This window comes from Psammomys obesus, unplaced genomic scaffold (genome assembly GCF_907164565.1).
Source record: "Psammomys obesus unplaced genomic scaffold, mPsaObe1.curated_primary_1811, whole genome shotgun sequence".
In the NCBI taxonomy this organism is placed as follows: Eukaryota; Metazoa; Chordata; class Mammalia; order Rodentia; family Muridae; genus Psammomys; species Psammomys obesus.
The window spans coordinates 1,476,295-1,488,784 of record NW_026590701.1 but is presented as its reverse complement, the minus strand read 5'-3'; the positions used below and the strand labels follow the sequence as shown (position 1 = coordinate 1,488,784).

The following is a 12,490-nucleotide window of genomic DNA, read 5'->3' as shown; positions in this document are numbered from 1 at the left end:
AAGAAGAAGAAGAAGAAGAAGAAGAAGAAGAAGAAGAAGAAGAAGAAAAGGACAAGGACAAGATCCTTCCAAAGACCCACTCCAAGTGGCATATTTCTTCCAGCTAAATCTTACTGGCAATGATCACCGGAAGCTCCCCAAACAGTGTCATCAGTTAGGGACCAAGCTTTCAAAACGTGAGCCCGTGTGACACATTTCATATTCAAACCAAAACAATCAACCCCAACTAGATGTAAAATAAAGCACAATCAACAGGAAATGGAGAAATCCATAAGTGGTCGTGCTTACTATACTGACCTTACTTCTGAGTCTGTGTTAATTTCTGTGTGGCAGTCATTGTGGGTAAAAGCCTGTCCCCACAGTGTTTAGCTATTATCTCAAGGGGGAAAAGAGTTGCTGATACTATTTCCTTTCAATCTGTGCTTCAGTTTTCCTTTTCTAACTTTCAAGAGGTTCATAATAGGTAAAATTTAAATCTCCCACTTATATTCTCTCATTCTCCCCCCCCCCCCCCAGGAGACTTTGAATGTGATCGATCCTGGCTTGATGGACCTGAATGGAATGAGTGAGGACGCCCTGGAATGGGATGAAACAGATATAAGTAACAAACTAATTAGTTTGCATGAAGAATCAAATGACCTTGATCAAGACGCAGAGCCTGTGAAGCTCGAAGAGACACACGAGGAGCCTGGCTATGAGGAGGAGGCCGGCGGCTGCGGAGGGTCTCCGTTTGCCTCAAACATCGCTGCACCTTCCAGCCCACACGTTTACCAAGTGTACAGTCTTCACAACGTTGAGCTCCACGAGGACAGCCACGCTCCGTTCCTGAAAAGCAGCTCCAAGCTTCCAGGCACAGCACAGCCTACTAGTTTAACCAAGAGCCTCAGTAAAGATTCTTCCTTTTCATCCACAAAATCATTGCCAGATCTTTTAGGGGGATTCAGTTTGGTGAGGCCTTGCCCATGTCATAGTGGAGACATGAGCCAGAATTCAGGCAGTGAGAGTGGAATCGTCAGTGAAGGAGACAACTCTGAAATGTGCTTGTTCAGTACGGTAGATGGGTCTCCAAGTAACTCTGAAACTGAACATCTGGGCCCACAAATGGGAGATGCAGTCAGCATGGTAGAGCAAAAATTTAAAGATGAGAGGAAATGCATTAAGCTTCGAAGTATCTCTCAGGCACCCACCTCACCAGTGGGTTGTGTAAATGGAAAAGCTGGAGATTTAAACAGTGTTACCAAACATGCTCCTGATTGTTTGGGAGAAGAATTACAAGGAAAACATGATGTGTTTACATTTTATGATTACTCATACCTCCAAGGCTCAAAACTCAAATTACCGATGATAATGAAACAGTCACAAAGTGAAAAGACACACGTGGAAGATCCCCTTCTTTGTGGTTTTTATTTTGATAAAAAATCCTGCAAATCTAAACATCAGGCTTCAGAGTTACAACCAGATGCGCCTCCCCATGAAAGGATTTTGGCAAGTGCACCCCACGAAATGGGTCGCAGCTCATATAAAAGTAACGACATAGAGAAGACATTCACAGGCATTCAGAATGCCAGACAGCTCTCCCTTTTATCTCGTAGCTCATCTGTAGAGTCCCTTTCTCCAGGGGCTGATTTGTTTGGATTGGGAATCTTTAAAAATGGCAGTGACAGCCTCCAGCGAAGCACTTCCTTAGAAAGTTGGTTGACATCTTATAAGAGTAATGAGGATCTTTTTAGCTGTCACAGCTCTGGGGACATCAGTGTGAGCAGTGGCTCAGTTGGTGAGCTGAGTAAGAGAACATTAGACCTTCTGAATCGTCTGGAGAATATCCAGAGCCCTTCAGAGCAAAAGATCAAGCGAAGTGTTTCTGACATCACTCTCCAAAGCAGTTCCCAAAAGATGTCCTTCACTGGCCAGATGTCACTGGATGTCGCATCTTCTATCAATGAAGACTCAGCAGCATCTCTTACAGAGCTGAGTAGCAGTGATGAGCTCTCTCTTTGCTCAGAGGATATTGTATTACACAAAAACAAGATCCCAGAATCAAATGCATCATTCAGGAAGCGCCTGAACCGCTCAGTGGCTGATGAAAGCGATGTCAATGTCAGTATGATTGTCAATGTCTCCTGCACCTCAGCTTGCACTGATGACGAAGATGACAGTGACCTCCTCTCCAGCTCCACGCTCACCCTGACTGAAGAGGAGCTATGCCTCAAGGATGAGGGTGATGGCTCCAGTATTGGAACAGATGATGAGATCTATGAAGAAAGCAGCCTGATGTCTGGGCTGGACTACATAAAGAACGAGCTGCAGACTTGGATAAGACCAAAATTTTCCTTGACAAGAGAAAAGAAACGGTGCAGTGTCACTGATGAATTAAAGGGCAATAAAGATGGAGGAAGTAATGAGAAGGTCAATCCCTCAGACACCCTGAACATTGAGGCCCTTCTAAATGGCTCCATAAAATGTCTGTCTGAAAACAATGGAAATGGCAAGAGTCTACCCAAAACTCATGACTTAGGAACAAAAGGTGAGAGCAACAAAAATGCTTATGAAGTTAGTAAGGATCCACTCGTGGCTGACATGGAAAATGGCAATATTGAAAGTGCTCCAGAAAGACAAAAGGAAAAGCCACAGACAGTTCCAGAGGCAGCGGAGAACCTTGGTTCTAATGTGAGAAAGATTTCTGAGCCCAAGCACACTGAGTGTAAAGCAGTAACGGACGGTTCCGAGGATTCACGTGTCATTGGAAAGGAATTTGGTCTCCCAAAGGATAGACTTCTTCCACAGATGGATCTAAATATCCAGCATTCTGAAAATCAAAGCACGTACTGCACGCCCGTTGAGAACTCATGCCCAGAAATAATGTTAGAAACCAGAGTTGGAAGCAGACAAGACAGGGATGGACTAAAATCTTTGTCTAATGATGCACCAAGTGGGGCTAGAAAAACTGCTGGTTGCTGCCTGCTCGAACAAAATGAGACGGAGGAAAGTGCTTCTATCAGCAACAGCACTTCCTGTTGCAACTGTGAGCCAGATGTCTTCCATCAAAAAGATGATGAAGATTGTTCAGTACATGACTTTGTTAAGGAAATCATTGACATGGCATCCACAGCCCTAAAAAGCAAATCTCAACCTGAAAGTGAGGTAGCTGCTCCCACATCATTAACTCAAATTAAGGAGAAAGTGTTAGAACATTCCCACCGGCCCATCCACCTGAGAAAGGGGGATTTCTACTCGTACTTATCTCTTTCATCCCATGACAGTGACTGTGGGGAGGTCACCAGTTACGTAGATGAGAAGAGCAATACTCCATTGCCACCGGACACTGTGGATTCTGGCTTGGATGAAAAGGAAGACATTGAATGCTTCTTTGAAGCATGTGTTGAGGATGACCCTGTTGATGTGAAGGCCTGTTTCCCTAGTCCCCTTCCCAACGAGCCAGCACTTCCGGAGGAAGCTGCTAAGCCAGTACAGATGACAGCAAGCTTTCCTGTGTTGAGTGATGACACAGACCTGCTGGCTCTCTCAGGACCTTCCCCTCAGAAAGGAGCTGATGACGGGAAGGAAGGAGATGGTGTGTCCCATACTTCCCAGGGCTGTACAGAGAGTTCAAAGCTTACAGCTCCTTCAGGAAGGGTCCGTAAAGAGGAGAGTTCAAGAAACCAAGGTGAATCAGGGATGCCAGAAGAAAACGCTGCTTCAGCCAAATCGAAAATTCAAGCTTTCCCTCTGAATCCAAAACAGCCAAAAGGCAAGGTTGTGTTGTATCCCAGCCCCCACACTTTAACCTGTAAAGAAAAGCTTGTAAGCTTTCATGAAGATCGACATAGCAACATGCATAGGTAGAATGCAACACCCCTGAGCATGGAAATCATCTCATTGAAAGGTATGTATGATTACTTGTGCCACCTGTGTGTGTGTGGTGTAAACATAAGTTTGCATTTTGCATTGATAGAACCACTATAGAAGACTGGACAGAATGACCAGTTTTGACACATACATATCTGAATAAGACATTTAAGCAGAAGCAAAACAGGGAAAGTATCTAAAGAGCAAAATGGGAACACTTGTGAATATTTGACATTTTTAAGTGATGGGATAGTTATTCCACTATTTTGGCAAGAGTAATACAAAATCTGATAAAACAACTGATCAGTTTAGGGCTGTAAATTCTTCAACTAGGGGAGAAAAAAAATACTGTGCGATTGCAGGCATTCCTTGAGATCAAAATGCATGTTGTGTGGCTGCATTCCTTACCTCAGCTCCTTCTTAGAACTGCCTGGTAATGAACAAGGACCAGGCTAAAGGCTGTGTCTCCTTCAGGCTTGGGCTTTCCTTCATGCCTCTACCTAACATAAGTGCCATCACAGTCAGTTCCCCATGGAAGGCTGTGCTGTCACAGCTCGTCATCATGACCATGCCCGAGAATCCAAACAGAAGCGAAAAGTTGATGTAAAAGATGAAGCAGCCACGCAAAACACAATTACTGGGAGAATACGTGACAAGTTAATGGTGTCTTGATAAAAACAGAATTTTTGAATTTTGCCTGAAGGTGACAGGCTGATTGCCATCATTTTTTTTTTGAGAAAGTCATTCCACTTTTCATATTTAATAAGACAGCTATTGATTGATAATTTTGAGATGATGATATAGCTTTAAAAGTGACACAAAGATTCTGTTAGTTCCTATTTCTAAGTCCCAGTGATGAATGCACTTCCTCAGCCAAGTTTAACGAGAAATATAGCTTTCAAATATTAGAGTTTGTGTTTCAGCAAAGTGTGAGGTGCATGGCACCGCTCCACCCCCACAGCAGAAGCCTAACGCTGTAACCTAAACTCATGATATAGGAAATGAATTATACAAGCAATCTACCCTAATTTGTTAACTTATTCAAATAACAGTTATTATACTTAACTATGCTAAAGATTATCTTTTTTGTGGCAGATTGTTTATTTTTTTGATGAGCCTAATTACTGATTTTCTAAAAGTAATTTACATTTATTACAAATACATCTTTTAAAATGTGACAGATAAATGTTGTTCCCATAATGTATTATGAAAAAAGTTACTATTTAAAAACACATTATTTAATTTGAAAGATGAATGGCAAACATCATTATTTTTTTCCTGCAGCACCTGTGCCCTAAGCTCATTAAAATGTGTGATTCTATGTAGAGCTGCTAGAATGGGGTGTGAGGGGGGAATCTATACCATATATATACCCTAAAAATAAACTCAGTATGCAAAACTGAAGAAAGCTACCCCACTTACTAATGTAGCTTCACTAATTTTCTATTTCAGACTCTATTTACAATTGGCTGCAAGTGAGAACGAAAGTGGGAGAGAGAAATGTGTTTTCTTTGAGTCGTGTCCACCCTATAATCACATCCTCCATCAGTATGCAGTAAAACTGACCATTAAGGGCGAGTAACTGGGATTCCATAAGCTGCTTCAGAGCAGGTTCTATTAGACTGATTGGATGTGGGCTCTGCCCGCCTCTGCAGAAGGCCCAGGAGAGCCTGGCTGTTATTTCCTGGAAAAGGATGAAGGCTTGAAAGCAGCAGCAGTCTGAGCGGGCCTCCCTGGGACTGCGACCCTCAGTCACCGGTCTGCTGAGATCTGGGCAGAGAAGGGCCAGCCCTGGGGAAGCCTCTGGAATGCATTCCCCCATTTGATCCTCTGGGAGTCTCTTCTCTCCCTTACATGGAGAAATGGAATTGAAATGAAATGTAAATGATGAGCAATTCCATTTTTTGACTTGAGGGAAGTGAAGGTGCTGATGGATCTGTGTAATTGTCACATTTTACAAGCACAGAGAGTGTAAAAGTATCAGCTGCCTGCCTGCCCGTCAGCAGTGTTCGGCTGTGCCCGTGCCAGGCTCCACTGTGGGCAAAGGGAGAAACAGGCAGATTTAATTTCTGGAGAACTGACAGGGCCCCAAGTGACACCAGCCTAGAGCTATGTGATAGCCATAGATTGCTCCTGTCCACCTTCGATGGTGTGTGAGCACATGTGTGTGTGCATGTGTGAGTGCCTTTGCCAGCATGCGTGTGTGTGTGTGTGTGTGTGTGTGTGTGTGTGTGTGTGCGCGCGCACAAGTGTTGCAGTATCATGTCAACAGAACATCGTGGTGCTTGATTCTTTGCCTAGTTACAAGCATTGGGTGTAAACTTTCACTGCCCAGCCAGGTGTCACAGTGCTGCCGCCGGAGAAGCTGTCCGATCCGAACGCCCTCGAGCTGGGGGTGCTGGGGGCAGGGAGTGGAGTGAGGGTCCTGGGGAGGACCCTCCATTTCCGTCAGGGTGAGCTTACAGTTGCCATTGTGCTTTCTACAGCGTCCCGAGTGAGCAGCAAAAGCTCTTTCTCCTTAAAGCCGTCTGAGGGCTGTTAGATGCCATCTTCTTTGTATCAGGACAAGACAATTCACTAAAGTCACTTTGCTGGAGCTCATTTCCCAGAAACAAACCCTCAGATGATGAAACGATTGTAATTCCACCCAAAAGTGTTTATGACTTAGAACCATGCACATAGTCTGCAACCAGAACAAATTCTTTTCAAAGAGTTTTGAAAATTATTTTATTTACTATGTTCTAATTAAAAAGCCTCTGAGCCCACTTGAGAGGATTTAATGTGCCCTAACGGCGTATGCATTTGCACTTATTTCCAGGCACACTGCTGGGCTTTTCACTGGATCCATTTGTGAGGCACATTTCTATAAAAAGAGAGAGGTCGGTTATAGCAGATCACATCAAAGGGGAGGTGACTGGGTGGGTCCAGTTCTCTCTGCCTAACTTGGAGGAAGCACACAGCATACGTCTGGAATGCCTCCTTGGCATTACTTTGCACTAATCTTTTTGCTGTATTCTGACAGTTATTTCTTCATAATCCTCACAATAAGCCTGTGATCTTTGATGAATGGTTTCACCCTAAACTTCAGGCTGGATAAATCCTATAGTGTAAAAAGCTAACTCCTCACACGCAGCCAGTGTGTAGTTTTCTGTCTTCTTCTCTAAGCGGTCTGATGGTGTGATGTGTGTGTATGTGTGTGGAGGGGAGCAGTTACATTTCTTTTGGACTTGCCTTCTTTATCAGTCTGTCAGCGTCACGATGGGCGTGGAGCTTTAGACTTTAGATTTTATGTATGGTGATGCATGTTCAAGTTTGCACATACACAGCTTAAAGTGCTGCTCGGCTTCTATAGATTGAGGACATGATAGGAGCAAACACTGCCCGCTGCATGCAGCACCTCATTTTCTCAGTGCTCTGGCACTGTTTGGGGTTCCCCAAGGCTGGCCAGGCAGCTTTAGGAAACCACATTGGGAATTTGTATATTTTTTCACTAGACACAACACATAAGTTTTATAAAATTTACCTTTGAATTACCTCACTAACCCAAGCTTCTGCTGCTGGCTGTCCTTTGAATCATCTGGCACGTCTAAGTAACTTGCCATGCTATGTAAAGATTTTATTGGATAAAGTCAGCCTCTCTCTGCCTCTGTCTCTCTGTCTCTCCCCCTCTGACTCTGTCCCTTTCTCACACACACACACACACACACACACACACACACACACACACACACAGGATTTGGGCTTGAGCCCATTTGGCCTGCCTCTTCCCAAGTGTGCCAAATTACAAGAATTGATTACCCAGAGGGAATTCAAATGCCAGCCAGCTCTTTGCTAAGACAGGATTGGATTGGCTTCACGGGAGGATTCCCTGCTCAGTGGCAGATTTCGGATGAGTCACATCCTCAAGCATTTGAGCAATGCTGTGCTGTGCTTTCTTGAATGACTGCATTATTTTACTGTACCAAATTTTGTTCCATCTGTCTCTGTCTGTCTCGCCCATTCCCGTTAACTTCCCCTATCTTCTCAACATCCTGTTTAGCTCTAGTGGAACTATGGTTGGAAAGCTTTTTCTAACTCCTACACAAAGTTGTAAGTTTATAGAAAGAGTCAGAAAGACACAGGAGAATATTTGCCTCTAAGAGATCAGCAGAAAAAAAAAAGCTACATATATGTGTATATATGTATATACACACATATATATGTATACACATATATATATACATATATATGTCCATGTATACACATGTATATAAAACTATGTATATACATATATATATATTCAGAATTGAACCCAGACAAGCAGAGGCCTGCTTTATTTGAGAGCTGGTCTGAGAACCTAAAGTTGTATCCTGGAATTTAGATATTTCTCAGCGGTGACCAGTTATTATAGCCATTTAGAAATAAATAGGACAAAATGAGCTTGTAACAAATTTGTATCAATCATCACATATAAAAAGAGAATTGAGTCAGTTTAATTTCCACAATGCTTCCTGTACCTAAAATGAAACTCAGTAGTATTTGAGCTGTAAATTCTAATTATACCCTTTCGTAGGCAAGGATTTGAAGCATTCAGAATTATCACAATGTTGTGAACGTTTCATTACTACATAATAGAATTGTTTAACATCAAACATAAATCACAGAAGAACATGTTAACCTGAGGACTAGGTACCCTCTCTGTGAATTGTTGTCCATACATTGTCATATTCCTTGGTATTAACTGCTTGGCATTTTCATACAGATTTGGAACTGTCTTGATAAAACTAAGATCACAGAAGAATGGATGAATTAATGATGCAGAGAAAAGATGACCCCCTTCATTTGGCTTATTTTTTGAAACCGTATAAATATATTGAAGTATCTATGTATCTTACTGAACTGAAATGGTTTTGTATGTAATTTGAGCCTTGAGCTAGTGAGTCACATTTCATAACTTCTCATTTCAGATCGCTAGCAGGTGATTCCCAGACCTTCCACATCCTGAAAGGGCTTCCTTCGGTAAACGGTAGAAACCTCACTGAAACCTCTTTCTGTCACCTTTTTGTTTCCTATAGATAGCCTGGCTGCAGCTCACGGCTGGCCTCCTTTCCCCTGGGCTGGTCTTGGGTTCCACCCGGCTGTCACTGCCGCCCGCCACATCGACGTTCTGAAGATGAACCGTTTTTCCGAATGTGGTCTGTCCGTGTGGGCCTTGTGATCAGATGTGCATTGCTTCTCTTAGGTGACTGTCTTAGTTCCACAAAGCTGCTTGCTCTCCCATGGATTCCTGTCCCAAGCTACCTCTGCCAACCTTATCTCTCCAGCAGACTTCTGTTTGTCCCTCCTCTCCCCTCCTGTTAAAGCTCTGCGGTTCCACAAATTGATGGTCCATTAAACCCACTGTTTGGAATGACACCCTCCCCCCATCAGTACTTGACCAATTTTATGTTTTACTCTGAAACTTTTCATGGTATTATACCTATGTTTGTTGAAAGAGATTTACCTAAAAAGCCAGCCATTGATTTGATTGTAGAATAGAGGGGACACATTGGTCCTTATTACAAAATAAGTGATGTTAAAAAGCACCATTTTAATTATTTCATTTTAATAATGATCTATGCAGCACTTCACGAAACAGCTGTAACAGTGTTGTAGATTATAAACTGGTACATTCTACTATTAAGTTTGTTTTGTTTCTATGCTTCTTGAGGTGGTAAGGAGAAAAACGTTTTTAAAACAGTGTGCCTTGCTGTATTTCTTATACCATTTATTAAAAAGCTGCTCTTATGGTAATACTACACTGGTTTGAAAGGAGGAAATAGCAAGGTTAAGATGTGTGAGTAATTTCTGTATATATGTATAAGCTAGTACAAACACTGACGTATGGCAGTACAAAATGCTTTCATGTTTGTGGTATCCAGTGATGCGGAGAACACAAGCCTTAAACCCATTCAATTGCATGATAATTAAAATTGGCATAATAAAAATAGCTTACTAGGGGAAAGGAAAATTAATGATTTCTTCTACCTTTGTTATTTACCAAATTCTTGCATCTGGGTCTGGAAAAGAGAAAAATATAAATAATAATAATACTAATAAACATGTATCAGCTTCCAAAATATCCACATTGCACAAAGGCTTAAGTTGCTTAAACTACAGACTAGGCCTGAAGCCTTCATAGTTTTTAAAATCTTTCTGTTTTACTGTAAACATCCTGAAATAGCAAATGTTTAAAGGCCATTTCCCCTACATCAACAAAATATTATTCTAAATATTTTTATTTCTACTTGTTTTTGTTTTAAAGTTGTATTTGGAGATCTTTTACATGTCCTAATTTATTTTAAATAATTATTTGAATGGGTTTGGTAGATGCTAGAAAAGTATATAAAATTTGACTATTATTTTTATTTAAAGTATAGATTTCAGGTGTATTTATTTTATTAAGTAAAATCAACAGAGAAATACTCCATTTGGTCTTTTTTGGATTGAAAAAGTCATCTTTTAATTTATAGCATAACTCCTACTAAAGTGCCTGACACACAGTAGGTATGACATAGAAACTGGCACGCAGTAGCTATTGGTAGAGTCTGCTGAGTAAGAGTATTGACTGAGGCAACACGGGATACATACATACATACCTATATGTGTGTGTGTGTATATATATATATATATATATATATATATATATATATATATTCTCATTCTGAGATTCCGTCATTAAAACATATGACTAAAAAAAGATGTGCAAAGTAAAACTACACATCGTATGTAATCAGATTTCAAAAAGGAAAGAGAACATGACAGAAGTGTATGCCCACAGAAACGACAATCATTCATTCAGTAGCTCACTAGCATTTTAAGCCACTACTCTAGATTCAGGGAATGCAGCTATGAATGCTGCACTGCCTTTGCAGGCTTAGCTATGCCAGAGACAAAGCGATGGCCACACAGACAACATGCCGTAGTGGCCCACAGGTAGGAAGAAAGCAAGTGTAGTGAAAAGGTCACAGCAGTGAGGGACAGATAAAGAGAGAGGCTAGGAGAGAGCAGTCAGAGGATCGAATACTGGTTGGGGTTCACTAAGTTGTGGTGGGAGAAGAGGCCAAATGGAGGACTGAAAGGTATTATGGAGCTGACTTGGAGCTTGTGTGCAGTGTACTGGGTATCGGAGACGGGGTAGTTTCTTGGGGCTTCATGTTATTTCATGATTGGAACTTTACTAGCACCATCCCAAGGACACTTAAATACCTCTTGTCTGTAATTTCACCACCTTAACAATTTTGTGTGGGTTTTGCCCCTTCTAACTTTTCTGCACATACTCTTAGATGGCTTTTGGATGCGTAGTGAGTTCTTCTGAAGGAGTCTTAGACAGACATCTAGTCAGAGTGTTCACAGGGACGGCAAAGAAGAGATGTTAGATGTGACCATGAAGTGGGGGAGGTGGGGAAACTAGCTAGACTCAAGGCAATAACAGGAGCAGGGGAGTGGCAGCCCGAGATATGGAGAAAGGCAGATCCTAGAGCCCAGGGAATAGTTGAACATTTTTGAACCTGTTGGGATATGGTGTTATATTATGTACTGGGACAAACTGAATTTCTCTTGGTCAGTAACTAAGGTCAAGTCTGTGGATGTCGGGAAGACATAGAATTAATTAATGGGCCATGGTGTGCTGTTTGCATCTTATGTACTCATAAAGACTTGGAATTTGAAAATATTTATTAGTTATCTACTTAACACTAACACCAAATTTTAGACTTTTGGGTTTATTGATGTCTTTTCCAGTCAGAAGACATGGAAGAGCCTCCCCCCCCCCCCCCACCCCAGTAGACATTACCTTCCCAGTTGCCCTTGAAAACAGCTCATTTTGTTTGTATTGATCCAACCCACTCTGTCTACACATGTCCCACAACAAGAGTTGTTATTTGGTAAAGCAAAGTGTCCCCACTGGGCATGTGCTTCCTTCAGAAAGTGCTTTCTTCGGTTCCTAAAGAACACAGGGTGAGCCTCCCCCTTTCAGTTTTGCTCCTTGGTCCTGAGCAGCAGCTCAGAGGACCCCTGTTCCCTCCATCTCGTGGCCACCCTACAGGCAATTGAGGACAGTTACTCTCTTTCCCAGGCACTGTTCCTCCAATTGCCCTTCATATGTCATGAATTCAGATCCATTTCAACCTGACTGAATGTTAACAGACAGAACCCTTGAAGCCAAGGGACTGTCTTCATCACATATGTAGAGAAATGTCTGGACATTTAAGTGCTACGTTTTCTCAAAAATATATTCAAGATATATGTTTATTCTATTATTGTAAATTTTAATAAATAAACAAACAAGTGAATAAAATAAGAATCCATGACTTCCTTCAGTGGTCCAGTCTAGTGCTGGAGTCATCTTGAGTCTTTTCGCTTACGTTGGATCTAAATAATTGACATTTTCATGTAAAACAGATTCGCCCTTCCATTACTTAACTTATTCATTCGGTCATTCAAACATTCACCGAGGAGCCACTTGTGTGAGGCATAATGTGGCTTCAGATATACAAAGACAACTGAAGCATGATGTATGTTTACAGCTCTCTCTCTGATCATAGCCTCGAAGGGAATCATTATGACTTTTCCCTAGGCCCACTTGCTTTGCCTCTTCTCTAGTCTGTCTACACCTTCAGAAGTC

The 12,490-nt window shown here is 41.8% G+C and overlaps 1 protein-coding gene across 2 annotated transcripts in view; it reads left to right on the top strand.

The window, feature by feature from the left end:
- The window catches only part of Akap6 (A-kinase anchoring protein 6), a 436,130-nt gene extending 425,682 nt beyond the window's left edge, over nucleotides 1–10,448 (top strand). For both annotated transcript variants that reach the window (XM_055608602.1, XM_055608603.1), the window contains exons 13-14: nucleotides 517–3,883; nucleotides 8,901–10,448. In XM_055608602.1, coding sequence (XP_055464577.1) covers nucleotides 517–3,843 — 3,327 coding nt within the window. In that variant the 3' untranslated portion in view covers nucleotides 3,844–3,883; nucleotides 8,901–10,448. The remainder of the gene's footprint in view (nucleotides 1–516; nucleotides 3,884–8,900) is intronic.
- Nucleotides 10,449–12,490: the final 2,042 nt, after the last annotated feature.